Source organism: Argopecten irradians, chromosome 7 (assembly GCF_041381155.1).
Source record: "Argopecten irradians isolate NY chromosome 7, Ai_NY, whole genome shotgun sequence".
Taxonomy (NCBI): Eukaryota; Metazoa; Mollusca; class Bivalvia; order Pectinida; family Pectinidae; genus Argopecten; species Argopecten irradians.
The window spans coordinates 33,125,643-33,153,101 of record NC_091140.1 but is presented as its reverse complement, the minus strand read 5'-3'; the positions used below and the strand labels follow the sequence as shown (position 1 = coordinate 33,153,101).

General features: G+C 37.5%; 2 protein-coding genes across 2 annotated transcripts; one reads left to right on the top strand and one right to left on the bottom strand.

The window, feature by feature from the left end:
• Positions 1-644: 644 nt before the first annotated feature.
• Positions 645-9,049, bottom strand: LOC138328201 (heat shock 70 kDa protein 12A-like). Its single transcript, XM_069274888.1, has 5 exons — positions 8,900-9,049; positions 4,701-5,060; positions 3,910-4,131; positions 2,625-2,769; positions 645-2,002 (listed from the first exon to the last, which is right to left on the bottom strand). The coding sequence occupies exons 2-5, from the start codon at positions 5,022-5,024 to the stop codon at positions 942-944; spliced, it is 1,752 nt and encodes a 583-aa protein (XP_069130989.1). The 5' UTR covers positions 5,025-5,060; positions 8,900-9,049; the 3' UTR covers positions 645-941.
• Positions 8,362-27,094, top strand: LOC138328199 (uncharacterized). The gene is given in 9 exon segments (XM_069274886.1): positions 8,362-8,506; positions 19,028-19,144; positions 20,305-20,512; positions 20,945-21,237; positions 22,606-22,780; positions 22,782-22,805; positions 23,080-23,160; positions 25,069-25,188; positions 25,515-27,094. Coding segments are annotated over 9 exon segments (2,052 nt in total). The 5' UTR covers positions 8,362-8,459; the 3' UTR covers positions 26,502-27,094.
• Positions 27,095-27,459: the final 365 nt, after the last annotated feature.

Below are 27,459 nucleotides of genomic sequence, written 5' to 3'. Positions count from 1 at the left end.
CAGCAAATCTATGCAATTCATTTAACTGTAAACCAACTTTCTTTCGCGTGCGATTGATTTTCGCGAACTTCGCGATCAATGTAAATTCGCGAAGTAGATATCTTCAGCAATTCTTAATCCTTGAACAAGTAAATTGAACAAAAGATTTATTTTCAATTTCAAATCCGGAATACTCAATCTCCGAGAAAATGCTTTGAAACCGAAATCGCGAAATCAGGAGCCGTGAAAGAAAGTTGGTTTACACAAATAGAATCTACTGATATGTTTGTTAAAATGATCATGACATCCATCTAAAGGTGTACGGTTATTGCTTATACATGTATATTACTCTATACAGATGTTTTTTTAGTTTGTCGGGATATCACCCGGTGTATGTTTATGCTTACACAAGTAATTATAGTATGATCATAGCTAAAACAGTATTGATGACACGCCCTCAAAATGTAGGGACAAGTACATATATAAAGCAGACCATCCACAAGGTCAATTATATCCGTCGGTACAGATGGAAGTATCGATGACAAAAGGATAAAATGTTAAGGGAAATATTGAGTCATTTCACCCTACTGTGAATATTTGGTAAATTGACACTACACCTATAAACTACTACAAATTTCATGGCAAAAATAGAATCCACAATGATGGGATGAACAAGCAGCTTTAATTAGGAAACATTAAATCAAACATTTTACCGTTGAACGTTTCACCTCTCGGACAGTTTCTGTTAATCACCACCCATACCGTATGAAAGAATTTTTAATCCTCTATATTAGTTATGGTAGAGTATATCATCGATCTTGAAAGTAATTGCAAATCACAAATTAGCTTTTAAATTTTAAACATCAGTTAATGTTTATTGTGCTTTTTTAACAAGCTCTGCACATATGACTGCATTGAATGTAATAAAGTGTACATTGGACACTAAAATTAAAAGATAGGGTTCATAGGAAGTCGAAGTAGGCCCGATGAATTCTGGGAGCTTGGCCTGGATTCTGTGTACGAGCTTCAACCATTAGTTCAGTCTCCCCGAAAATCATGCTCACTTCGACGGTCAAGCGTTCCTCAGAATCCGGCAGTTCTACCACAACCTTTCCTAGAAATTCCGAGTTTCTGTCCGTGACGTATTTAGGTTCGGCATCCACTGAAGCGTAAATCTTCAATAACATTTCCCGTTGATTTCTTTTGATAGTCACGTGTCTTCCTGTGACGGCCTCACCTACTCTTAGCGGTTGACATTTCTCGATATATTTCTTAAATACGTCCTTGACCCTATCGACACCATCTATCGTCACGCGTCTTGTGGGGGAGTACTCTCTGCTATCGTACGCGGGAGTAATGTTGATACCGTATGTATATCTCGCCTTTCTTTGAACTATGGTCTGTGGTTTGTGACCATAAAGCACAGCGCCTTTTAAAACAGCAAGTCCGGCGTCTTCCGGTATAACAAGTTTGCGCTTTTGACCGAACTTATCCATCATGGCTTCCTGTAAAATTTCACATTCTGAGAAGCCTCCTACCATCACGATAGTTGTTACTCCTGCCACCTCTTTATCATGAAATAACTTGTCTAAATGATCTATTAACTTATCTTTTCCGTCCTTAAATAAATCCTGGAATAAATCCGCTTCCATTCGTAGTTTATCCCCCGTCCACGTAATTTTCCCTTCAAACCTTGATCCCTCGATGACTTTTTTAATGTTTTGTTTTGTTTTCTGTTTATATGTGTCTCCAACTGACACAGGAACCTTTATTGTTACTTTCCCAGTCATGTCCGGTTTGATTGTTTGCTTTTTAGTTTCGATTTCCCTATATATATCCAAGACATCGGCCTTGTTTAACTCTGCAAACTCGTCTATGACGTCTTGGCCGACAAGAGTAATTAAAAGTTCCATGAATTTCTCGTCCACATATTTGCCACCCCAGGGTCCACCGCTTGCCTCGTGTAGTTCCTTTAGGGATCCATCTGGTTGTTTTTCATGTACTGTTATGTCAGCCGTTCCTCCTAATTGAAACAAATATATAACGTGCAAGTACAAACAAGATGTAAACAAGAAGCAATCACGTTTACACACGCGACTATTTGTAAACAATACGTTTTGAGACACTTAGATTGCACTCCGACAGGACTGAACTCTTCAATAATCCCGAATGCGGATTATTCGGGTACGCTATTTTTAAGTGTCTGCGTTTGTGCAATAAATAATAAAAGATAGTACAAAATATTTACTTATTTTCACTGGATTTTTTTTCTAACCGCCGTGTTTAAATAGAAAATTATATCATTTTTACTATTTGCCCTGTGTTTTTAATTCATAAAACGATTTTACTTAAATTATCAATTATTGATTCAATTATATGTACTAGTATATTCTTTCTGTTACGGAAGAAACACGTTTTAAGTTCAACTATGCATATGGGAGAATATATATCACTTACTTTTATAACCGCAATAACACAATCCGATGATTCACATCGCAGGTAGAGCTTTTCTAAATTAGTAGTATTTGTCTACGAAAGATTTCTGTCCGTTATAAATATTACGGGATATTTTCAAGACTTCAAGCAAATAAATGGTCTAATAGATAACTAAATAAATCTTAAACCATGATTGATATGTATCGTACCTCCTAAATCAACAACCATGTATTTTGAAGATGATCCTTTGAAGGTCACATTGCCTTTAAACTTGTCCAGAGGAAGGAACTGACAGTATAGTGAGGCTGCTTCCGGTTCCAAACAGATGGTGAGCTGTTCACTTACTATACCGGCCTATTAGGACAAGTAAAAGATTAAACATTATCTCATCGACGACAAAAGGTAAAAGTCGGACAATTATCCAAACACATGGTGAGCTGTTCATTTACTATACCGGCCTATAAAGACAAGTGAAAGATTAAACATTATCTCATCGACGACAAAAGGTAAAAGTCGGACAATTATCCAAACACATGGTGAGCTGTTCATTTACTATACCGGCCTATAAAGACAAGTGAAAGATTAAACATTATCTCATCGACGACAAAAGGTAAAAGTCGGACAATTATCCAAACACATGGTGAGCTGTTTATTTACTATACCGGCCTATAAAGACAAGTGAAAGATTAAACATTATCTCATCGACGACAAAAGGTAAAAGTCGGACAATTATCCAAACACATGGTGAGCTGTTCATTTACTATACCGGCCTATAAAGACAAGTGAAAGATTAAACATTATCTCATCGACGACAAAAGGTAAAAGTCGGACAATTATCCAAACACATGGTGAGCTGTTCATTTACTATACCGGCCTATAAAGACAAGTGAAAGATTATCTCAAACAAAGTTATCTCATCGACGACAAAAGGTAAAAGTCGGACAATTATCCAAACACATGGTGAGCTGTTCATTTTACTATACCGGCCAATAAAGACAAGTGAAAGATTAAACATTATCTCATCGACGACAAAAGGTAAAAGTCGGACAATTATCCAAACACATGGTGAGCTGTTCATTTACTATACCGGCCTATAAAGACAAGTGAAAGATTAAACATTATCTCATCGACGACAAAAGGTAAAAGTCGGACAATTATCCAAACACATGGTGAGCTGTTTATTTACTATACCGGCCTATAAAGACAAGTGAAAGATTAAACATTATCTCATCGACGACAAAAGGTAAAAGTCGGACAATTATCCAAACACATGGTGAGCTGTTCATTTACTATACCGGCTTATGAAAATATGCAGACACGATTTGGACACTTGTAATAGCATGATGTTATGCAACATCAAACAACTTGTATCAGTGATAAAAATACTGCAAACCAACTCATTTTCGTTGTGACCAAGGATAAGTCCTTGCCGTGACTTATAAACATTTGTAAAATGTCAAGAATATTTAGAAAAAAAGCAGACTTCCAACTTACATAGTGCGCTGCTTCACGCATGAACTGTTTGGCATTGTCCTTCCAAATGGCGGGGACGGTCAGCACCCAATGGATGTCCGAATTGACCACTGTTGTGCCTCGGGTCTCCAGTGTCTTTAGTAAATGGTCCTTCAGGTACTTTATAGATTCACCAAATACTGTCTTAGCAGGCATTTGTTTGTTCTTGGTTTCGGATTCCAGATACAAGTTCCTTTGGAGAGGCTAAAACGACAACTATCGTAGCATTAACAACGGTTTATTGTGGACAAAGTACCTGTTTGGGACTCGATTGTATGCTATTGTGTAATAATGGTCAGTACTAGAGTAGAATAGGGGTTCATAATTTACTTTGGAGATTTCATCTTTGCTTTAAAGAAGTAATATAAATCTGTATTTTTTTTTAATGAGAGATCATCTTTACTTCCATTTATTTAGTAATATGTCTGTCTTGAAGAATTGAGTAACCGACGTTTAGAAAGAATAGTTTGTGGTAGCATGTCCTTAATGGGAAATTGAATTTGATACCCAACTCTGAATTTCACATGTCCAATTTAGTTTACGGAACCAAAATCTTAAAATTTCAAAGATACATGTATATAGACTAGCTTCAGTCTTCTATATCAAACATCCATTGAGTGGGAAACAGCCTATCGAAATTAGCAGAGTCCAGAACACGAAGCTTTCTTATAACGTATTGCGTGTTATGCATTGTACACGTCAAAGTCGTAAAGTTGTATTTCTTACAATTTACTGCATAATTGTATATCCATTAATAACAGAAATAAACATACTTTCTCCATTAATTTCATTTTAAAGCGCCGGAAGTAATAATGGTCACCATGGTTGTCATCCAGAGCTAGTTCGGAATACTGATCCTCCGCTGCGTATCCGAATGCTACAAAAGTTTGTGTTTTGTCGAATAAAATGCAGGTTGGAGTTTTGAAGGACACAAGACTTCTGGAGCCGGCAGTCCAGCTTTGGTTGATGGATATTTGAAGGGGGTTGGTCTTATAATCCTCTTTGAAGGAGAACGCATAACCGGAGTACGTGGTACCAAAGTCGATTGCAGCCACCATCAATTTCTGCCTTTTCACAGACTGGTGTAAAGCAGCCATTTTGTTTCTGATTGTCTTGTCTTTTTACATTATGACCTGGAAATAGAATTATTAAATCAGTTTCAAAGTACAACTTATAACTACAAACGCTGATGCCACGTTTTATTAAACACATTAATTTTTATTAAGTAAATTATCCTGTCAACGTAAAATTGCTGAATGAATTTACGACCCGCATTTTGGTCCTATTCTTGCTGCAAAATTTGCCGAATATCTTTTCTCTTTTCATTATGCATAATGAAAAGATATTCAGCAAAATTTGCAGCAAGAACAGGATCAAACTGAGCGTCGCAAATTCACTCAGCTTTTTTGCTTTGACAGGATAATTTACTTCGAAAACAATTAATGCGTTGCTTAAAGGTTAGAGACCAATGACATCACCTTGGCCTACACCTGCTACAGAAATTCTAGAAACAAAAGTTAGTTTTAACCTGTGTCCATTAAAGTTGTATTTCTGGTAATTTTCACTGTAACGATACATTGCTTAAACATTTGATATTTGAACATGCACATGTAACTTATTGCTTAAGCTCCCCAAAAGAATATGTCGGCCTATAAGAGCGCCGAAATCTAGGGATCATATATTCCTGGTTTTGAATATAGCGCCTTCAATCACCGCCATGTTCAGTACCTTCGGCTTTTGTCGGCATTCCGAATCGTACCACGTGACTTATGTCTACACGTCCTGCACGTGGTGATCCAGGTACCTAGCGTAAGCGCACATGTGTTTGTTTACGTTTTCCTTCTGGCTAATATGAGCAAATCGTGCTGGTATATGTCCACAGAGCGAGTATTTGAAACATCTAATTCACACATTGCCGTAATTCAATATTGTGTGTATCAAATATTGTAATGTGCAAGCATTATTTTCTTTGTAGATCCAGTCTGCTGAGGTCGACCACATGTTTTGTTTATGAAAAAAATTGTTGACATTTGGTTTAACAACTCTCGTGTTACTTCGAGATTGTCGCGACGATGTTCGGAAGAGTTCGGAATGATTCGGCATCTTTCGAGTTTATTTTTGACGTGTACACGTTAAAAAGATTTTTTACTTCTATAATTAAAAATACTTCCAGTGCTGCAACTTTATAAAAAGTGGTAAAAGTAGAAAGTTTAAACCTCGGACAGACAGGGGAAAATGTGTATAACACTTAAACAGTTTTCACTATGACAAAAAGAGCGAAAGTGATAGACCATACAACTTTAAGGTATTGATAAAATGGAATTATTGAAAATGATCAAACTTCATCAATGCATGTATGCTACTGCGTATATCTTTATATTTATCGACGTTATATTACAGATGTAAAAGTTAAACCTATTCATCCTTCGATCGATTAAAGTCACACTGACATGAGGAAACGTTTCCGAATATTTGATCTGAATTGAGTCAATTCGCAAACATGTTTCATTATGTTTGTAATTCTTTGGCATGTATAAAAATATACGTTATTGGTTATGCGGTCATACCGAATATATGAAGTATGACGAAATATAAGAAATGGTTTACCTATCCAGAATGATCTCCAACCCATAATGCAATGTAAATATGAAGTAAATACGTAAGTGTGTGCTGTATGGATAACTATAAGTTTTAAACTTTGAATCAAATTCTTCCTTGTTGATACTTGACGCCTTTCTAACTAATTGTATAGAAAAAGAAACAAAATGAAATAAAGTTGATAATTAACAATTACTTGTACTGGAAGTTACTTTATCAATTTAATATTAACATAAAAATAATATTATATGCAACCAAGAGAGTTAATGAATGAAATATGATAGCAGATGAGCGCAAATACACTGAGATAACTGACAGAAATCTATACATTTATATATTTTACTGATTGCGACTGAACACCGTAGGGACAATGTAAATACCTTACATAGATCAATTTAATTGCTACAAGTATCCAGTTAGTTTTGATAACTTCAACAGGCAATAGACATAGCTGGTACCGTAAACAATTCACAAAGGAACTATAGTACTACAATAATTGAGTCTATGTCATATTTCTTATGTGATTCAAAGAAAAGTACATCAAGTGAATACCGACTACTTTGTAATAAAAACATTTGTAAAAAAAGGCGGAATTATATTTCCAATGGATACAGTGTAATGTATACGTATACTGACGATACATATTATATTTATTACATAATTTGATTTCAACTATTATCCCAACCGTTCAATAAAACCTTGTTATATTGCACAGTTCGAAGTTATATTGCACGCTTCCATGGAAACGTTATATTGCACGGTTCGAAATGTTATATTGCACGGCTTTAGGAACACCTCGGTGTTGTTGTCTAGTTTTGTAGAAAACTTCCGAGGAATCGCGGGTAACAGTGAGTTACGTTATTATGACGTCACAGAGGTTCACGCTCAATTTCGCGCTAACGTTATAGATCTCGAATCGAGCACGTCATTTAGACGTTTATCGAGTAGAGGAGTCAGGACGGACACGGCAAATGCGTTGAATTAAAAGGCTGCATGCAGGTCTAATAATGTGAAAGAAGACAATAAGACATATCCAAACCAGAGTTACCACCTGACGTTTGTGTGTTATACGTCAATCTTCAATAGGATTTGAAGCTTCTCCGTACGATACGGTGTTGAGATTTTGTTAATTAATTTTCGTATCCGCTTAACAATATTCAACTGAAAAACTAGTGATTATGTAATAAAACAAATATTTCATGGTTACTGTGCTCTAGTTCATAATATTTAACCCGAGGTGGTGGTAATCAACAAATGTTATATTGCACTCGGCCTCGTGCAATATAACATTTGTTGATTACCACCACCTCGGGTTAAATATTATGAACTAGAGCACAGTAACCCATGAAATATTTGTATAATATCTAATTACTTATCTTATTACTTATATATATATATATATATCGGTACCCTTGTACATTGAACATTTATATTTAGGACTTCGTATCGTCCGTCAAGATATTCATTGATTTTCAAGTACATGTAACGATAAATACAGATAAGAGAATCCGAATTGTTTGCGATGCATAGTAAGTTTTACAAACATCTAAATCCTTAACATTGATATTTTATCGACATCAAAATTGGCCTTTTGGTCTTTTTTGTCGGTTAAGGTGTATCAATGTTTTAGTTTTTTATAAAGTAATATCTAACCGCAAAGTTAACTTTAAAATATTTTTAGTGGCAAATTGCAGGTAAACACATGTACACGTATCATACCCGTAATCGTGAAAGGAATGTTGAGACAGACACCTGCTTTTCAAACATAAGATGTAACGATTGTAGTATATAGGTCACCACGAAGAAATTTAAATAATGTGCTCATATGTGTGTATATATATGTACATGTACCTTAGCTTGGCGCGGCTTCTACAAACCGAAAGTACTTTAAAATTCAAAGGATTTTCGGCAATCCTTGGAGTATTTTTGCAGCCATGCCGGGGCAATCGACGACTAAAAGAGGAAGTTCGTCAAAAGAAAGGTAATTTTCAAAAGTATTCAAAAGTATTATTTGTATTCATAATTGTTGCACACCTTAGTCCTGTATGCAAATGTATGCATATACAAAATGTACTATGTATTTGCGCTAACCAGTTTGCATACAATACATTTTCTAACTCTGCTCAGATTTGTCTCCTAATAATGAAAATGGAAAATTGCAGTTATATTAAAAACAGACAAAGGCATTAAATTGTTTAAATGTGGATAGTAGTATAAGCAACATAACCCCGTACCGAGCCTCTTAAAGATAAGGGAAGGTAAATGGCTTGTGTGAAATTGTTGTGTACAGCCGATCGCGACATCAAGGACAATAACCACCGATCTATTGTAACATTCTTAAGATGCTACAATAATTCAATTCTCTATTACTTACCGTTCCTAATCGTATCAATGTACTAGCTATAGAAAACATCATTATATTGGGAGGACCGCTCGGTCCACTATGTACACAGCCTCGCTCTGGAGTTTCGCCACAACTTGCCTGTATCTACTTATTTGCATTGGTCGTCTATCTATAGTAAACGGGAAATTCCGGGTGTATGTGTGTTTGTCCCTCCTTGGGCAAGTGCATTTTATGCAAATATTCCAAGTTCCCAATTATATTGGGGGCAGGATTAGACAAAGTAAGTATTAAATAGGATATTTTCCCCGTAAGATACAATTTAGACGAAGAAAGAAAGAAACGAAAGTGACACATTTTTACCCAAGGGAGAAGTAAATGACTATAAAATTGGGGCACTAAAGGGATAATTGTCATATTTACAACTGTTTTACATGGATTCGAACTACTATACTTTTGCAATCCAAAAGCTCAAATGCTGAATTCAAATTTACAGGTACATTGCATCAGGAGATTGATTATTTAAATTTGACAAATTTGATTTTTTATATTAGAAAAAATGAATTTTGATTTTTTTTTATAGTTTAATCATATTGTTACTAATTAACAATGTTTAACTGTGTTTATCATGTTTCATCTTACAGTGAACAGGTTGTATCAAAATTTAGTTTATCCGACAAAGCATAATGGCAATTACATGGTCTAGTAAACAAATTTGAAGCCAAAGCAAAATTTTATTTTTTGATGTACACGTGACCTAAATTATTGTGTAATCAAACGACGGTAGTTATGAAGGCATATACAGTCTACCGACACCTTGAGCGCGGTAGCTTATATATGTATAGGTAGTACGCCGTATTTTAAACTTCCCTGTTTTGGGATACTCGGAACTGTCAATATCTGCATTGAGTGAGCACCAGCACCGCTTCCATGTGACATTGTAACCAAGTCATTCAACAGAGTAAATTCGAGTGCTACAGTAAATCTAACCATTAGTAATACCACAGGTAAGAAAGCAAATCATTGGTTATCACATAATTAAAAAAAATGCAAATTTTCGTGCATATACGACATTATATTGTGGTTTAGATATATGATATTCCGATTATAACACTAACGGTTATTTTAAAAGGCGCGATATATGTATACATGCTGATACGTGTAAACAAGAGGTATGTAATGCTAACACAACACAAAACGAAAGTAGCTCAACAGCATAACAACATTAGACGTTACTGTGTTTACATTTCATTTATCTAATGATATAGCGAGACCAACTTCATAATAATAACCGACATACCTCATTTGAAATAACAGTTCAACTTTATTAACCCTTTTCAGTCACACAGAATATATTTGTAAACCCCATAATGCGTACTTTATCACAATTTGTTTGTCACCATAATTGTATGAATGTCACATTGTAATATAAGCTAGTTGGTTGATAAGGTTGGTGGGGAAGGTTGTGGGGGGTTTGGGTACATATCACTACATCCTGTTACAATACAACGAACATTTTTATTGTACAGAGAGCACCTAATATGCCAAGTGGTTAAGGAGTCAAAGGCTTCTGCTTCATCTTTTATTACCACCTCCGGTTTATAATTCATCCATATGTACAAGTAACATTATAGGAGAGTTCTGGGATCTTTTGCCGGGTTTTTTACATGCATACAGACACACCTCGAATACTCTATTGAATTACTATTTTGTCCATTATATATCCAATCCTTGAATTAAGAAAAAAACACAGGTGATGTGGGTCCCTTGGTTCGTACACACCAAAAGAAATCGAATTAACGTATAACAACTGTGGATTACACTGAATGGCTTGGAAAGTCGTGGGGGGGGGCGTCGGCCCTCCTCTCTGAAACTTCAAAGGACAGACTGCAAGTCTGTGATTGGTCAGTTGTTTTCTGCTGAACTGCCTCCAGTTTACCTACAGTTGTATGAGATAGTTCAGGGGTGGGTATAACGTCAGTGATATTGTAACCCCTAGAGTGTCCTAGGATGATGTATAGGCGGTTTTGCCTTAGGAACATTAGTTTCCTTTTATCGCAAAGTTCGACAATGACAATAATTTTACTCTCATACACAAACATAGCTACAATATTATTGTAGCTCAAAAGACTGTTAGACAGATAATGGTGTCGTCTTTAGAAAGCATAGTATGCCGGGTACGTATATTCTTCCCAACAAAAACAAGAATAGAAACGCCTTCTAATTAATTAAAACATGCCACAAAAACCTGTCACGTCGACTCTGGTAGTTAATTCTGTCTTTTTATATTACAAAGTCAGTTCCCTTGCGGGTAGGTATACATTTCGACATCATCATTTTGTAGGCGAAATTCACGTCGTTTTCTCCAAAAAAAAATAGGGAATATTACACTCGTAAACACATGACGTCACAATCAATACCTACCCGCAAGGACAGATAACTCTGTAATATGCAAGTACAGAATAGGCTGTATTTTTTTCATGTTTAAATGAATTTTGAAAACAAATCCTGTTGTAAATATGCAGAGACAGCAATAATTCGAAGTCAAGATGAGTGATAATGATTCGGAAACATTTGATAAAAATCAAATCAATATTGAGCATCGCTAAGGGAGTTTGCAAAACTTCGTTGCAGAGAACGTCATGTGACTACCGTAACTACGAAACGTCTTTCCGAACTCTTCCGAGAAGGGTCATGAACTTTCCAATATCCGTTCGGCAATAATCGTAACTACTACATGGCTACCGGTTTAAAATGAAGGCATGTTTACAAGTATCGACTTTTAACAACTGCGCATGCTGTACCAAATTTATTAAGATATTATATATATTTCTTCATAAATACTGACTTTAATATCAAGGTCGAATTTAACTTGACTTTTTGTTGCTAGTTACGTGTAGTGTGACTTTAACCCACGCTACACCTCAACGTATGCAAATCTTTTTTCTGTAACATGCAGATCAACATTGTTTACTCTATTATCTATGTTTGTAAGTAAATATATCAGATATATACTCTGATTTTCCACTATTCTCTTTGGCTGATTAATACATGGTCATGATTGAGATGTTCTATATATACATTGTAGCATATCTATTCGCTTATCAGTGTTTCCATTTCTAAGAAACAGTGATTCGATATTCATAGAGTGAAGAAACAATTGGATCGAAGTCGCGCTCGTGAACAATCTATTGCCCTAACTTAAGTTTTACAAGGCACACCGGATAATCATTTTGACATGTGTAATTGAGCAACTACATGTTAAAATTGATATTTAGGAAATTAAGGAACTTTACTTCACTTGGCTAATTCACTGACTTGGTAGAATCTAATTAACGACAACATCTGGTCCATACTTGATCTCCATAATTTAAATTAGCAATATCTAAAGATGCTACACCGCTACAAATGGTATTTTTTTCTTTATCAAAAACAGGAGCAGATCATTAAGTATTTTTCTTCTCTTACAAAAGTTACTTATTACTTTACATTAATACCACCATTGCAAAGTTTGAGCTTCTAATTTTACTTCAAGATAAACATATCAAAAATAGTTAATTCCGTAGCTCTATATCCGACATTAAATGAAGTTCTAATTGTGTATGCACCAAAAGCAAATTAAATAAGTCGGTTTTGCTTTTGTATTAATTAGACATACATATACACGATTTAACACCAATTATTGTTCAAATGATGAGTTTCGTTATACTCTGTCGGCGGCGGAGCACCTTTAAAGACAATTACATAAAATCTGAAAAGTGTGAACTTAAAAAAGATTCAATAGTGTTGTAAAGGATTTAACAGACTTTAAATAAGCCGAAAGGAAAGTGACACGTTACCAGTTTGGCATGCAGGGGTTACTTTCACTGTCGTAATGCCCACCTCTGGATTATGTCATAGTAAAACTGAAAGCAGTTCAGGACGAAAAACTGACCAATCGCACGTATGCAGCGCCAGTATATTGTTAGTAAATTCCGGATCCGCATTATCCGGAATTGGTTCCTTATATTACGCTCGCCTTGTCGACGCCATTACAAGCTTTACAGTCTGCGTTTGTGTTGTGATTTGTCTTCCAACGTTTAGCCTAATATTGGCGTGGTGGCAGCGAGATTCTTACTCACACCTTTTCATCAGCAAACGGATGAACTTTTGAACTGTAAGAGACATTTATTCACAGCGTATAAACATTATACCCGGGTCGCAAGCGCGGTGTGTAACTGTGTAAGTCAATTCGCCCAACAAAAATGGCGAACCAAAATAGAGCACCAAAACAGTGGTGTCTGAGTAAAGTGGAGACAATAAACTCTTTTGAAAATTGGAGGCAAAACCTGGTGTACACGTTGTCACTCGATTCTAATTTCGCCCCATTTCTTGTTGAAGGCGTGCAATGGGAGAAAAAGACCAGAGACACTCCTCATAGAGGTTTTGTTGACGACGATAATAATGTCCCCCAGGCACGGAGGAAAACACGTGCACAGAAAGTCAGTGCACTTGAAATGATGTTGGGTCAAATCGCGAACTTTTGTCCTATAATTTCACGAAGTACCATAGTGAAGAACTCAATTTCTCTCCCGTCAATCTGGCAGACAATTCGCTTGCACTTCGGATTTCAATCGACCGGGGCTCACTTTATCGATTTCGCGTCAATAACACTCGAAGCTAATGAAAGGCCGGAAGACCTGTTTCAGAGAATAACGGCGTTTATTGAGGATAATTTACTTCGTCGCGACACATGGGAATCACTCATCACGGACAAGAAATCGCTGACGATGAAGAACTGTCTCCCACCATTGAAAACATGGCAGTCTTAACATGGCTTCGCCTAATAAACCCTGAACTTCCTCGTCTTGTTAAACAGCGGTACGGTACCGAATTGAGAACACGAACTCTTGCATCAATTAAGCCGGAAATATCGCAGGCCTTAGATTCATTGTTAGATGAAATAAGAGCTAGCGACGATGCCAAAGTGATGAGAGCAGCGATATCGAACACTCGATCTCAAGGTCTCGCGTTTCCGCCCAAGCCCACCCCGCGTCCACGCGCTACCGTTTCATCGAAATCGTGCCCCCTCTGTAAGGAAGCAGGCCGGCCAAGCACACACTTCCTCAGTAAATGTACATTTTTACCCTTGAATGATCGAAAATACCTCGCTAAAGCGCGATGTGTTATGAATTTGGATGCTGCACCCAGTGACGAAGAAGACTCCGATTCTTCCAATACTGCGCGTGTCGAAGTTAGTGTGAATAGGGTACAAATCCGCCAATCACCGTATCTCGACGCCTGTTATATACATCACACAGTTCGTTTAACGATTGACAGCGGCGCGACAGGCAACATGATTCATTCGTCAATAACTGCAAAGTTAGGCGTACATGTAAATAAGTCATCATATGTCGTGAGTCAGGCTGACGGTATCTCCGCATTACACGTTATCGGTGAAACGCGCTTCTCATTTCATCACAATGGTCATGATTTGTTTTTCGAAGGTCTTGTTGTGGACAATATCGCGACAGATGTTCTCGCGGGTATCCCGTTTACGGAGAAAAAACGACATCTCTCTCCGACCATCTCGACATGAAGTAGCCATAGGCGATAACTACGCGTACACGTATGGTTCCCAGCTACGAGGATCAAACCAACACATCGTACAGCGTGCACAAGTTCTTCGTGCTCCGGTCGCCACAACAACCACTGTATGGCCGGGCGAATTCCTTGAAGTGAAACTCCCTGACGATATTGCGCCTTCTGATGAAACTTTCTCTATAGAGCCTCACCCCACGACTGATGAACCGTTTTCCTGGCCGCCACCGTCTCTTGTATCTAGCGTGGCAGGGACAATCAGAATACCCAACCTTACTACTGAACCTCAAACTGTTAAACGAAACGAGCACCTGTGCAACATCCGATCGATATTTTGCCCCGAACCGCTCCCACCGTTAAGTGATATGAACATGTCAACCAAAACTCAAACTCAAAAAGCCGGAAACGTTAGGTATTCTGACAGTGTAAACCTAGACCCTGATAATATTCTGTCTGGAGATGTGAAATCCCGCTTTCAAGACTTGTTAGGTCAACACGATAGTGTCTTCAACCCTACCTTCTCTGGTTATAACGGCGCTGTTGGTCCATTGAAGGCTACGGTAAATATGGGCCCGGTACAACCCCCTCAGAGGAAGGGAAGACTGCTCCAATATAGTAAACACCAGTTGGATGAACTTCAAAATAAGTTTGACGAGCTCGAGGGTCTGGGCGTTTTTCGTCGCCCCGAGGATGTGAGCGTAAATGTAGAGTATGTGAATCCATCCTTCCTCGTAAAAAAGCCTAACGGTGGCTTTCGGTTAGTTACCGCGTTCGCCGACGTAGGACGGTACAGTAAACCCCAACCATCGCTCATGCCCGATGTGGACTCCACGTTGAGACAGATCGCACAATGGAATTACATCGCCGTCACAGATCTGACAAAATCGTTTTACCAGATCCCGCTTGATAAAAACTCTATGAAGTACTGTGGTGTAGTGACTCCGTTTCGAGGCGTCCGCGTTTATGCCCGGTTTGCCATGGGTATGCCCGGTTCTGAAACGGCTTTGGAGGAATTGACATGCCGTGTTCTCGGTCATCTCGTTCAGGAAGGAATCGTTGCGAAAGTAGCAGACGATCTCTATTGCGGGGGAAACTAGGAAGAGGAATTGCTATCAAACTTCGGTCGATTACTGGATGCCTTACAAAAGTCTGGCTTGAATCTCTCCTCGACCAAAACCGTAATTGCACCAAAGGAAGTCACAATCCTCGGATGGATTTGGCGTCAAGGAACGCTCAGAGCATCGGCACACCAAATCGCCGCACTCGCCTCGTGTGAACCACCGACAACAGTCACTGGTCTGCGTTATTTCGTTGGAGCCTATAAGGTACTCGCACGCGTCATAAAAAGCTGTTCGTCTTTAATATCGCCACTCGATAGCGCTACTGCTGGAAGGGAGTCGAAAGACAAAATATTATGGTCCGATGAACTGTTGTCGTCTTTCCGTAAAGCTCAGACCGCTTTGAGCACCAACAAGTCCATAACATTACCGCGATCAAACGACCAATTGTGGATAGTCACCGACGGTGCAGTCAAGTGTAAAGGTCTGGGAGCGACTTTGTACATCGCGCGCGGTAATAAACTACTGCTTGCCGGCTTCTTCAGTGCCAAACTGCGACAGAATCAGAGTCTATGGATTCCCTGTGAAATTGAAGCCCTTTCGATTGCTTCCGCTATAAAACACTTCAGCCCTTACATTATCCAGTCTACGGCTTCGGCTTGCGTGTTAACAGACAGTAAACCATGTGTGGAAGCTTACGAAAAACTGTGTAGGGGCGAGTTCTCGGCTAGCCCGCGTGTCTCCACATATTTGGCTACCGCTAGTCGATATCAAATTTCTATCAGACATGTCGCCGGTGCTGCTATCTTACCGTCGGACTTTTCTAGCCGGAATGCCACAGAGTGTGAAGAGCCCAACTGTCAAGTTTGTTCGTTCATTCGGTACACCGAAAGCTCTGTGGTACGCCACATTACCACAGAAGATGTGTTGAACGAATCGGTGAAGCTGCCGTACATAAGCAGACCTGCGTGGATATCTATTCAGAGTGAATGCTCTGACCTGCGTCGCACACATGCCCACTTGAAACAAGGGACACGGCCGTCGAAAAAACTCACAAATATCAAGGACGTCAAACGTTATCTACAATCTGCCTCAATTGCACAAGACGGACTTTTGGTTGTGAAGAAAGATATCCCGTTTGAACCACAGCGTGAACGAATAATCATTCCGCGCAACGTATTGGAAGGTCTTCTGACGTCGCTCCATATCAAATTGGACCACCCGTCAACTCATCAACTCAAAGCCGTTGTACATCGCTATTTCTTCGCCCTCGACATGGACAAGGCAGTTGAACGAACAACATCCGGATGTCATCAATGTGCGTCACTCAGCAAAATTCAGCGTCACACTCGGGTGCAAAGCACTGGGGATACCCCAGCAAAAATCGGTCTGATGTTTGCGGCGGATGTTATGAAACGCGAACGCCAACTTATTCTCGTGGTTCGCGAGTACGTCACATCGTTCACTGCCGCGATAATATTGGAAAACGAATGACGCGAATCTCTTCGTGACGGTCTGATCTACTTGTGCTCGGAAATGCATCCGTTAGACGGCCCATTCTCCGTTATTCGAACAGATGGCGCGCCTGGGTTTTCCGCTCTCGTGAACGACAAGGACTTGTCTAAACACCGATTGAGGATTGAAATCGGCCGTGTCAAAAACCCAAACAAAAATCCTGTTGCCGAACGCGCGATCCAGGAATTGGAGGACGAAATTCTACGACAAGACCCTACGTGCACAGCAGTAACACCTCTCCTCTTAGGACTCGCTGTGTCCCGGATGAACACGCGCTTTCGAAACCGAGGGTTGTCCGCTCGTGAAATGTGGACTCAACGAGATCAGTTCACTCACCATCAAATCCCAGTTGACGACCAGCAATTGATTTCGCGTCAACACGATCTCAAAACCGCAAACCATCCTTATAGTGAGAAGTCGAAATCACCGTCCAACTGTCTGCCTACGCCTCCGCAAAGTCGCGTTGGAGACATCGTGTACGTGAACGACGACCGTAATAAGTTCTACGGAAGGGACAGATATATCGTTGTATCTTGTGACGGTCAGTGGCGTAACATTTGTAAGTTTGCAGGATCTCAACTCCGTAAATCGTCATACCGCGTGAAGGATTCTGACTTGTTTAAGGTCCCTTCCACCACTTCGGACTCGTGTAATGAAACATTGCCAACTAGTATTGGAAACAGTCCGATGACATTTCGCGAAAATGAGCAACCGCTATTAACTCCACAACCACAACCACTACCCGAAATTCCTAGCGTCATATCGGAGATACCAGCGCATGAATTCAACCCTCAGTCGACCCTTAACGATGGACAAGAAACTTTCACAACCCCGATCGTAACCAACAGGCCTCGCCGGGAAATCCAACGTCCCAAGTATCTGGATGACTATGTGACTGATTAATAAGTGAACCTTTTTGATTGAACGTGTTAGTTATGGAGTGACTAGTGACCATGTACCAGTAATGTTTTTCCAACGCCTTTTAATTGTTTCTTATTTTTCTAAGTGCCAAATAGGTAGCTTTGTAATAACTTTTCCTTGTCCAATTATCGGATGTAACTTTGAACTCTAATGATCTTTTGAATATGTTAAGTGTGTATTTTTTGTGAAAATAACCGGGGCAGAATAATCCCCTTACACGCACGAGGGCAGTCTACCCAATGAGTGTGTTCATGTTTAAAAGTATATACTATAATTGATGTTCTCTCTTTGAAAGAAAAAAGCGGTAGCGCCAGTGTATTGTTAGTAAATTCCGGATCCGCATTATCCGGAATTGGTTCCTTATATTACGCTCGCCTTGTCGACGCCATTACAAGCTTTACAGTCTGCGTTTGTGTTGTGATTTGTCTTCCAACGTTTAGCCTAATATTGGCGCAGAGCTTCCCTCCGATATACTTCAACATAATCGAATAACGATACACTGTGGCTGTCTGTGTTGCTCAATTGGTGCGTCGCTCTCCCAGTAATATTCAAAGGAAGTTTCCGCAGGCCTGCTCTCCTGATGAGCTGTCTTTAGTTTTACTATGAGATAGTCCATAGGTGGATTTGGCGACAGTGAAAGGAACTCCTGGAGCATCAAGGATGCTGTGTGGTAGACATAAATATATTTCTGATGTCCCATCACGTGCTTTATATAAATGCATGGTTGATATCGCGGTTTTGATTCCAACAGATCCGGTATCAAACAACGATTAACGATTTTAGCGCAAAGCATAAACATTTAATATATCAATGCATCTTCTCTATCCTCAATACACTGTGGGTGAAAATCATGCGAATCAGCTTGTTTCAGTTATATATTCAGAGGCACATTGTAACGTAGGTGTATATTTAATTTCACTGCTATGTTGCCAAATATTTTGATTTCATAATTGGCATTCTTTGATTTTTTTTTTAATTTTGATTAACAGCAGCTAGGAACATTCTGTAATGTCATATACGAAAGACAAAAATAGTTTCATTTTATTACCATTGTAAATTAAAAGTACCTTGCTGGACTTTTTTCCAGAATGTCTAATAGAGACAGACATAAGACTTCACCTCCAGCCTCATACCCTGGACTTGCGCGTCAGTTTAATTCCTCCACTGACAGATCACGTGACCGCCATCCCCGACCGTCCTCTGCGTAAGTGAAAATCAATCAGTTTTATTTAGCGTTTTTAGCATCAAAAGCACCAACAGTTCTCAAGATGGAATTTAGCACAATTAAAGTTGTTATTTATTAGGACTTGCATGAAATGATTATGGGGGTACCTTTCTTTATCTAATTGCTTTACCGAATGTTCCCACTTACAAAGTATTATATAATTTTATTGTCAATATTTTATCTTGAACTGAATACCCAATATTTGTTTTAAATATATGTAGCATGAAACAGCATTTTGAAGTTTATATTTAAATTAATTAATGTTATTACTTATGTTATTTTTAAAACAAATAGATTAATAGAATCTTACATGGATCTGTGAAGTGGACAGGGATATCTCAACCCGAGTGAAAGATTTTAGCCGGTCAACCCGAGGCAAACTCTTTCACGAGGGTTGAGATATCCCTGTCCACTTCACAGACCCATGTAAGATTCTTTTTCTTCCATACTTAGAAGAAAAAAAGAGGAAATTCCACTTGGTTTCCAGCTTTTCCATCGCGCCATTATCGTAGGAACGTCGTTATGCGTCAAAATTGATGACGTCATCTACAATGCGCGCCGCAGTTACGCCGCATGTATTGATGACATCACGTTATTTCAAGCGCGTGTGAGCTATCTTACACCCCCTGTGTAAGATAGAGATATCTTTTCCCTAGCAGTCACTGTGAAGTATGGGAGAACAATTCATCTCATCATACATATGTTACTTCATACGGACGCACCCTGTTTATAATCAATCAGGATCATTTAAATTCTGAACATATTGAATCAATATTGCATTATATAAGCGTCTGCGTGAACAAATCACAGGATGTCTTACCACAAAACTTCTATATTAATATTAATAGGTTTTCGGTGACATCTCTATAGCATTTATTCGTAAATTTGCTTGAGTGCTGTTTTTGCAGTTTGATTTTTTTATCTTATTTGTTGAAATCATAATTTAATGATGTGTTTTATTATTTTTTAAGATCTGTTCAATTTAAAGCGACTTTTACATATCAATTACTCACAATGACACAATTAATGATGAACGTTTATACATGTTATTTGAAATGCGTTTTTCAATCAGAATAATGCATTGATATTGTATGCTATTTTTGACTCGCTCCTAACCATAAACTTGTTATCACAACTAGGACAAGATCATCACGATCGGCAAGTGATCAAAAGTCCAACGCTTTAAACCATGAAAGCAACACTTCAATGGATAACACAGAACTTTCCGATCTGAGGAACCTAATTCATTTAGCTGGGGAGGTTAAAAAGATTGATCTCCTTGCTGCTTTGAGTACTTACAAAGAACTTATGAGAAAGACTAAAAATGACGACCAGATAGCATCAGAGGTTTATATATATTATTTATGCTTTTTATACACTTTTGACGCATGTTTCTTTACAAGGGTTCGTGTATGTACAAAACCCGATTTACTTCTATCCATTGAGTGGATTAGCTGTCGTTTGCCAATGATATTAATCAAAATAAAATACTGTTAATTTTCATATGGTTCCATATTATTACAACTGAAATATACATAACAGTTTAATCAGCTCTATTCTTTTCTCCTTCTCGTTTTTCAGAAGTCATTTTTCCAATGCAAACTTCTTTCTTAATTTTTACCATATAATAAACTATGTCATTTTCATTTTTGACTCCATCTGGTTAATTGACAACGCTATTAAATCATAATGTCATTTTGCTTTATATTTTACTAAACAATAGGGTGAATGTATGTATATAAATTAACCATTCGATTTGAATACAAATGTTTTGAACAGGACAAGTATCTTGAATCCTTGGCTGAGACTACGTCTGGGAGATCCAACCGTAATGAACAGGAACTACAGGATCAACTCAACGCTCTCCTTGACGAAAAGAAAAATACTGAGGAAGAAAACAAGAGGTTAGAAAGAAAGTGCAGAGAACTTCAACAATTACAGGACCAACGTAACAAAGTTGAAGATGAACTGAAACAGTACGAAACTGCTTTAGCAAAGAAGGAAAAAGAACTAAGGAAAGCGAAGAAAGAAAAAGAAGATGCAGAAAATGAGAAAAGTGAAGCACTGACGAGGTATATCTACTTAGAACTTACAGGTCTAATAATGGCTGGTCTTATGCAATACACTCATATCACCTGAGGATGTGTTGCATGGCTACCCCTACAATACAGCCTTGTGACGTTGCAACGTCAACAAAATTACTTTTTTCTCTGTATTTTTTTTTCAAAAACTAAGTTGGGTTTACTTTAAAAGATGAAAGCATAGGGATTTACGTTACATATCGCTTAAATTTCATGTATGAAGAATTGACACGCAGTCGGGTTGTTTTTGTTTTCGAATGTATTTCAAAACTGTGGATAATAGTAGTAAAATTGCAATAAAACGTCGAGATATGAGAGAAATATACTCTTTAAAAGCCTCGGTTTGTTCAATATTTTGTGACCTTCGGGTAGAATTTCCATCTCCTTCATATCCACATATGAAAGAGTCGTGTATTACTATGGTTTCCAATCGTTTTTTTATAAACATTTTATATACCATGCATACTTTTTCGATTTGACTGTTAATCAGAGAATCAATGGTTAGTATCTTGCATCACAAGGTTTATTTTGGTGCGAGATTTTACCGAATGATCTCGGCTTTCCATGTCGAGCACCAAAATAAATCTTGCACTGTAAGATACATGTGCAAACCATACATTAATGTTTACCTTGCAATCATCTGCTAATAGATGGCATTCAAAACGATAGCCAAAAAAAATCACATTACGTTGTTTCATATGAAGCGAGAAGCTACTTTGTTGCGAAGGAAACGACACCTTCACTAAACCTGAATGAGAGCGTACTCCAATTTCTTGCCGTTTGAAATATATTAGCGGCAATTCCAGTAATCACTCACCAACAAAGAATTATTTAGAATGCATACATTTGTCATGAATCAAGATAAACGATACCACGATACGGAGAATCATTATCGTAAAAATACAATGTTCCGGTAAATCTGATGTCGCGTTTTGATGGGACTGACTGAATGATGTCAAAATCACTGGTAGTTTAAATTTTGTGGTCAAGTTAGAAAAAAAAGTTTCGTCAGATGTGGATTAGATTAACGTGAATTGTATTGACAAATTAAGATTTCGTTTCGACGAATAAAGCATTTCGTATTGCCGAATCAAGCTTATCCAGCAGTTGATATCGTTACATTGTAGTAAATGCGGCAGTTGGAGGATTTCCTGCTAGGTGTTTTTTGAATACGGTACCTTACACGAAATGGTAATTTTCTTGAATAGATATGCATTCCCATATTGGTATTAGCTTGCTTTAGTTACAACTGTATTAAAATGATCATGTAAATTAATTTCGAGAAGAAGAATGTTGTAAAATATTCATTGGTATAAGTATAATAATTGCACTTATTGTTGTACTGTATTTTATTAACAGATTAAGTAAGGAGATGGGACAGAAATTGACAGACAACAACCCTGGGATCGCGGACCTAAGTGATCCTAACAGGGCCTTAAAGCTGGCAGAGAAATACAATGAACTGTATGACAACGAATGGACAGACGCCATGGAGATACTAGGCGAGATTGAAAAGAACGAACAAATTAATGTAACAAGTTCTGTTAGAAACTTTAAAGGTAATTATATAATATATCATTTTATACAATTAACATTTTATATGGTTTTCAAGGATGTTTGTTGCATTTTTATATTATTAAATTTAATGTTTTCAAATAATAAGTCGATGTAATATCAAATATTCGGAGTAGTATTCCAAATATGTATACAATTAAGCATATTTGAAATAAGGAGAATCGCAAATCAAACCACTCTATGTATACTTTTGCTGTTAAGCGACAAAATTGACGACGGACATATCGCTTATGAATTTTTGTTTTACCTCATTTGCAGAAATGCTACAATTTTTGTGCAGACCTAGCCGAAAAACAGATGGAGTCCCTGGGAATGGCTCTAGTACACCCTACTGATGATGTGAGATATTATTTCATCTTTTTCTATAGTCTAGTCGCAAAAAATGTAGATAACTGCCTTTTGGTATGTATATAATAAGATCCAGGTGGGTGTGGACAAGATAACGCCAAATACATGTTCAAATAAATATAACAGTAATTATCCTTTCGTACAAAAGTTAAATGTTAAATAATGCTTTAAGTAATATAAGGATGCGAATTTTTGATAAATATATTGAATATAATCTTTAATAATTACTTTATTCAAGATGACAGATCATATTTACTAACACTCTCATTTTTCAAAAGTTCAAGATGAAAGGTAAATATTGAAATATTTCATAGTTTCTTGAAACGTCGACCACAAATTATGTATCCTTTTGCAAGGTATTTTCGGATTCTATTGTTAATTTCTAAAATACTTTGTAGTCCAAACACCAAATACAATAATAAGATGGCGGATTAAAATAGTACAAATTTTCTGTAGACTACATAATCGTTACTATGCGAGCCATTGTTGAACCCTGCTATCATCAGTCGCTTCATAATAATTATTATCTATTGTCTAAGTACAGACTGTCCCATAATTATGTTACACTTTCAAAGTTTAACAATTTGTTAAACACATAACGTAAAGCACCACCATTAGACAAATGCTCCACCGCCGACAGAGCATAAATGATTGTCATCATTTGAACAATAATTGGTGTTTAATTGTGTATATATATGTTTATTTAACACACACACACAAATAAATAACTTATTTTGCCTTTCGTGCATGTGCAATCAGTACATCATTCCATATGGGATATAGTGCCACGGAATTTTTTAGGGATGCAATTAATTGTTTTTGATATTTTTAACTTGAAGTAAAAGTAGAAGCTTAAACTTTTCAACGGTGGTGATGGTGTAAACTAAGTAACTTTTGTAACTGAAGAAAAATACTAAATCGTCTGCACCTGTTTTTGATAGTGAAAAAATACCATTTGTCAGCGGTGGAGCATCTTTAAAGAAATTATTAAACATGATTCCAGAGGTCATTTTAGATGTCATCTTGAACAATGTTCAAAATGCTCATAAATATGAGAACTGCATTCACATGGATATATATTTACATTTGCTCGTCACTTCTATTATATAAACTAACCAAGGCAAAGTGAAGTAAATGACGGCATAACTGACACCCAAAACGTGACCATTATGACGTCACTAATGTTGACGTGGTGACGTGATCACCGTCAAAATGGCTGTTCCATCTCCTCGTGGATTAAATCGTCGTTGATAAACAGTTTTCCTAGTCTAGCCTAAACAATGTTAATGCAGAGACCCCAAAGGGGTTGTTAATGTAAAGATAATCATAAGACTATCTTCCTATGGCATCTATGGTCTATATAGATGAATGTGCTGTATTTTACCTCCATGATTACCTATTATATCCTAGAGAAAGACTAAAATGATATAAATGAATTTCAATGTTGGGTTTTGGGGATTTTGTCAGGAACTACTGGAATTTTCAATAATCTGCGACCATTTCAAAATGTTCAGGGGTGAGAACTCCACACATACCTGGTGCCGTTTTCTCGAAAAAATCAGACTTAAGTCAAAATTTAAGTTAATTTTCCTTATGTAACTTATATAAAATATGTTGACTCAAGTCAGTTTTTGAGAAATCGGGCTCAGGATCTTGATATATACATATGAAAATGTAATAATTAGCAAAGAAAAAACAGTATCAGAGATTTTGGGGCTTCACCCATGGTCAGGACTACTATTTCTTTTTTCGTTTTTAGTAAGCAATCATATTTTAACATAAGGGTTAGAAATATGTGGAGACGTTACAGACAGGTGTATGAAATAACCGTCTTGTTCTGAGTCTAGGGAAAATCACATACGCAATAGTACATATATACTATGCTTCTTTATGATTCAGGATAAACAAAAACCTGCTTGGGACAAACCGAAGAAGCTTAACATTCCGAAATCCGTTATCAAACAGATGAAGGATTGCAGGAAAGAAATGTCAACTACGACTGTAAACAGTATCAAACTGGTAAGTTGATATTATCAATATATATATATGTAAATATAATATTTGCAATTGGTGTCTTGTTTAATGAAGTAAAGTTGACCATAATGTCCATCTTGTAATGCAGAAGAATGTATCGAAAACGGATTTTGATTTCATTCATAGAAAAAGGAAAACATGGATCACACTTTGGCCAAATGTTCTATGTTACATTGCGCCGTGCTTTCCAATTTGCAAAATTATAATACACATAAGATATACGAAATAAGAAATATTTACGACCTCGGACGGGAAACAGTATATTTATACAGTGTATATTGTCTACACAATGATTTGTAATTGATTTATAGGATCAACTTACTGACAAACTAGGATACATTGCGAGACGAATCCCTAACTTTGTAAGCAAATGCATCGAGATATGCTGGTTCATGTGTGTACTGGACCCCCCAGTTGTCCTTGGAGATGAAGCTTCCGCTGGTACGACGTTCGACACCAACATCTACAAGCCATACACTCACAGTGGTACAGTCGTATCGTACAACGTATGGCCGCCATTACTTCTTCATAAAAAGGGAGATCTCCTTGTGAAAGGAATCGTCCAGCCAGTGAAGGTGGTGAAGAAGAAAACCGCGGCACGGATGGATGTTAACGGGATGAAAGAAACTAAATCAACGAAGGATCGGCCACACCATGCTATCACGTACTCTACTGACCGTTTGACGGAAAATGTAGAGTATGGTGACGCAGGATATGACCCTATGGTGGACGCGTATGGCAGACACGAACCACTCACAGACGCGTATGGCAGACACGTACCCGCGTATGGCAGACACGAACCAGTCACAGAAGGGTATAACCAACACGAACCAGCAACAGACGCGTACGATAGACGATATCGTGTCACAAAACCTATAAAAACGTATGACCAATCAACAAGAATTGAAAGATTGGACCGCTACGGAGACACGTACAGTCAGCGTGATCCTGTCACAAAAACGACGGTATCTCGAACAGATACACTATTGAAAGAACACAAGCCGAGTTCAGACTACAGCAGGACAACATGTCATCAGCAGTATTTACAAGGAGAGGGGTATACTTCTCATCGCCTACACATCCGTGATAATGTTGAATCAAGGAGAGCAAACGTTGACTCCTACGACCATGGTATATTAAGGCCTAAAACCAACTACGTCCAAGAAAATGTTGCTCATTTTTCATCTAATAAACTAGTCTACAGAAATGATGTACCCTTCATAGAGCTCAATGGACAACTCTATGACTATCAACTTTACAAGCGTATTTTTGGAAAGCAAGATGAATCGTATACTTGATTATAATCAAACCATCAAAACGTGTCGACTTAAGATTTAAGTAACATTAGCATAGCTCGCTTTCCTAATACATAATATGTTAATGGATTTGAGATTGACAGCCTAGACTTGACTAATGGTAGGACTGCTTCCAACTAGAATTCAACACGTCGAGGCGGTACTGGTTAGAAACGTGTTTTGCTGTTATTATGGTGCGACGTAGACTCAAACAATTCTGAGAGAGACATTTTACTGACGCGCAGATGATGATTACTTCCATTATGTATATAGAAAAATAGTAGTTGTGTTTGGTTCCTCAGTGCATCACTTAGTATTACAGTGACATACCTGTTAGAAAGCACTTTTTTATTGTGTATATGAACAAAGAATCATTTTCATAGAAGATTAGATCTTTCGAAACTTGAATATATTGTACTGTATGCCATATCATTATGTTTTTTTTATTTTGTACATAAAGACTCATGGATATGTTTATCGTTGCAGTGGTATATGTATATAAATGTATGTAAAATAATCCATTTATCTTTTTATCCAAGACAAAATATTTATAAAATTAATCTGTGTAACATAATAAAATTAATTATATTCACTGACATATTTTTATTTGACTGTTATTATCTTGTTTTTGTTTTGTTTGTTTGGTTTTAAGGTCACCTGAGACGCCGGTTGTCCGTCGTGCATCGTGCGTCGTATGTTCGGAAACTATTTACATTTTCGACTTCTTCTCCAAAACTGCTGAAGCAAATTCAAAGAAATTTTGCACAAACCTACTCATACATAAGGCCAATCAATATTAGGAATTGTATGGTCCCAACAACCCCCCTCTCCCCCAGGGGGCTGTGGGAGGGGCCAAAAATCAACTCGCAGATGTAGTAGACTCAAATACTCTCCATATAATAAAAGGTATCAAGGCCCTCTAACAAAATTGTGAATTTCATCGCCCTGGGGTCTCAAATTT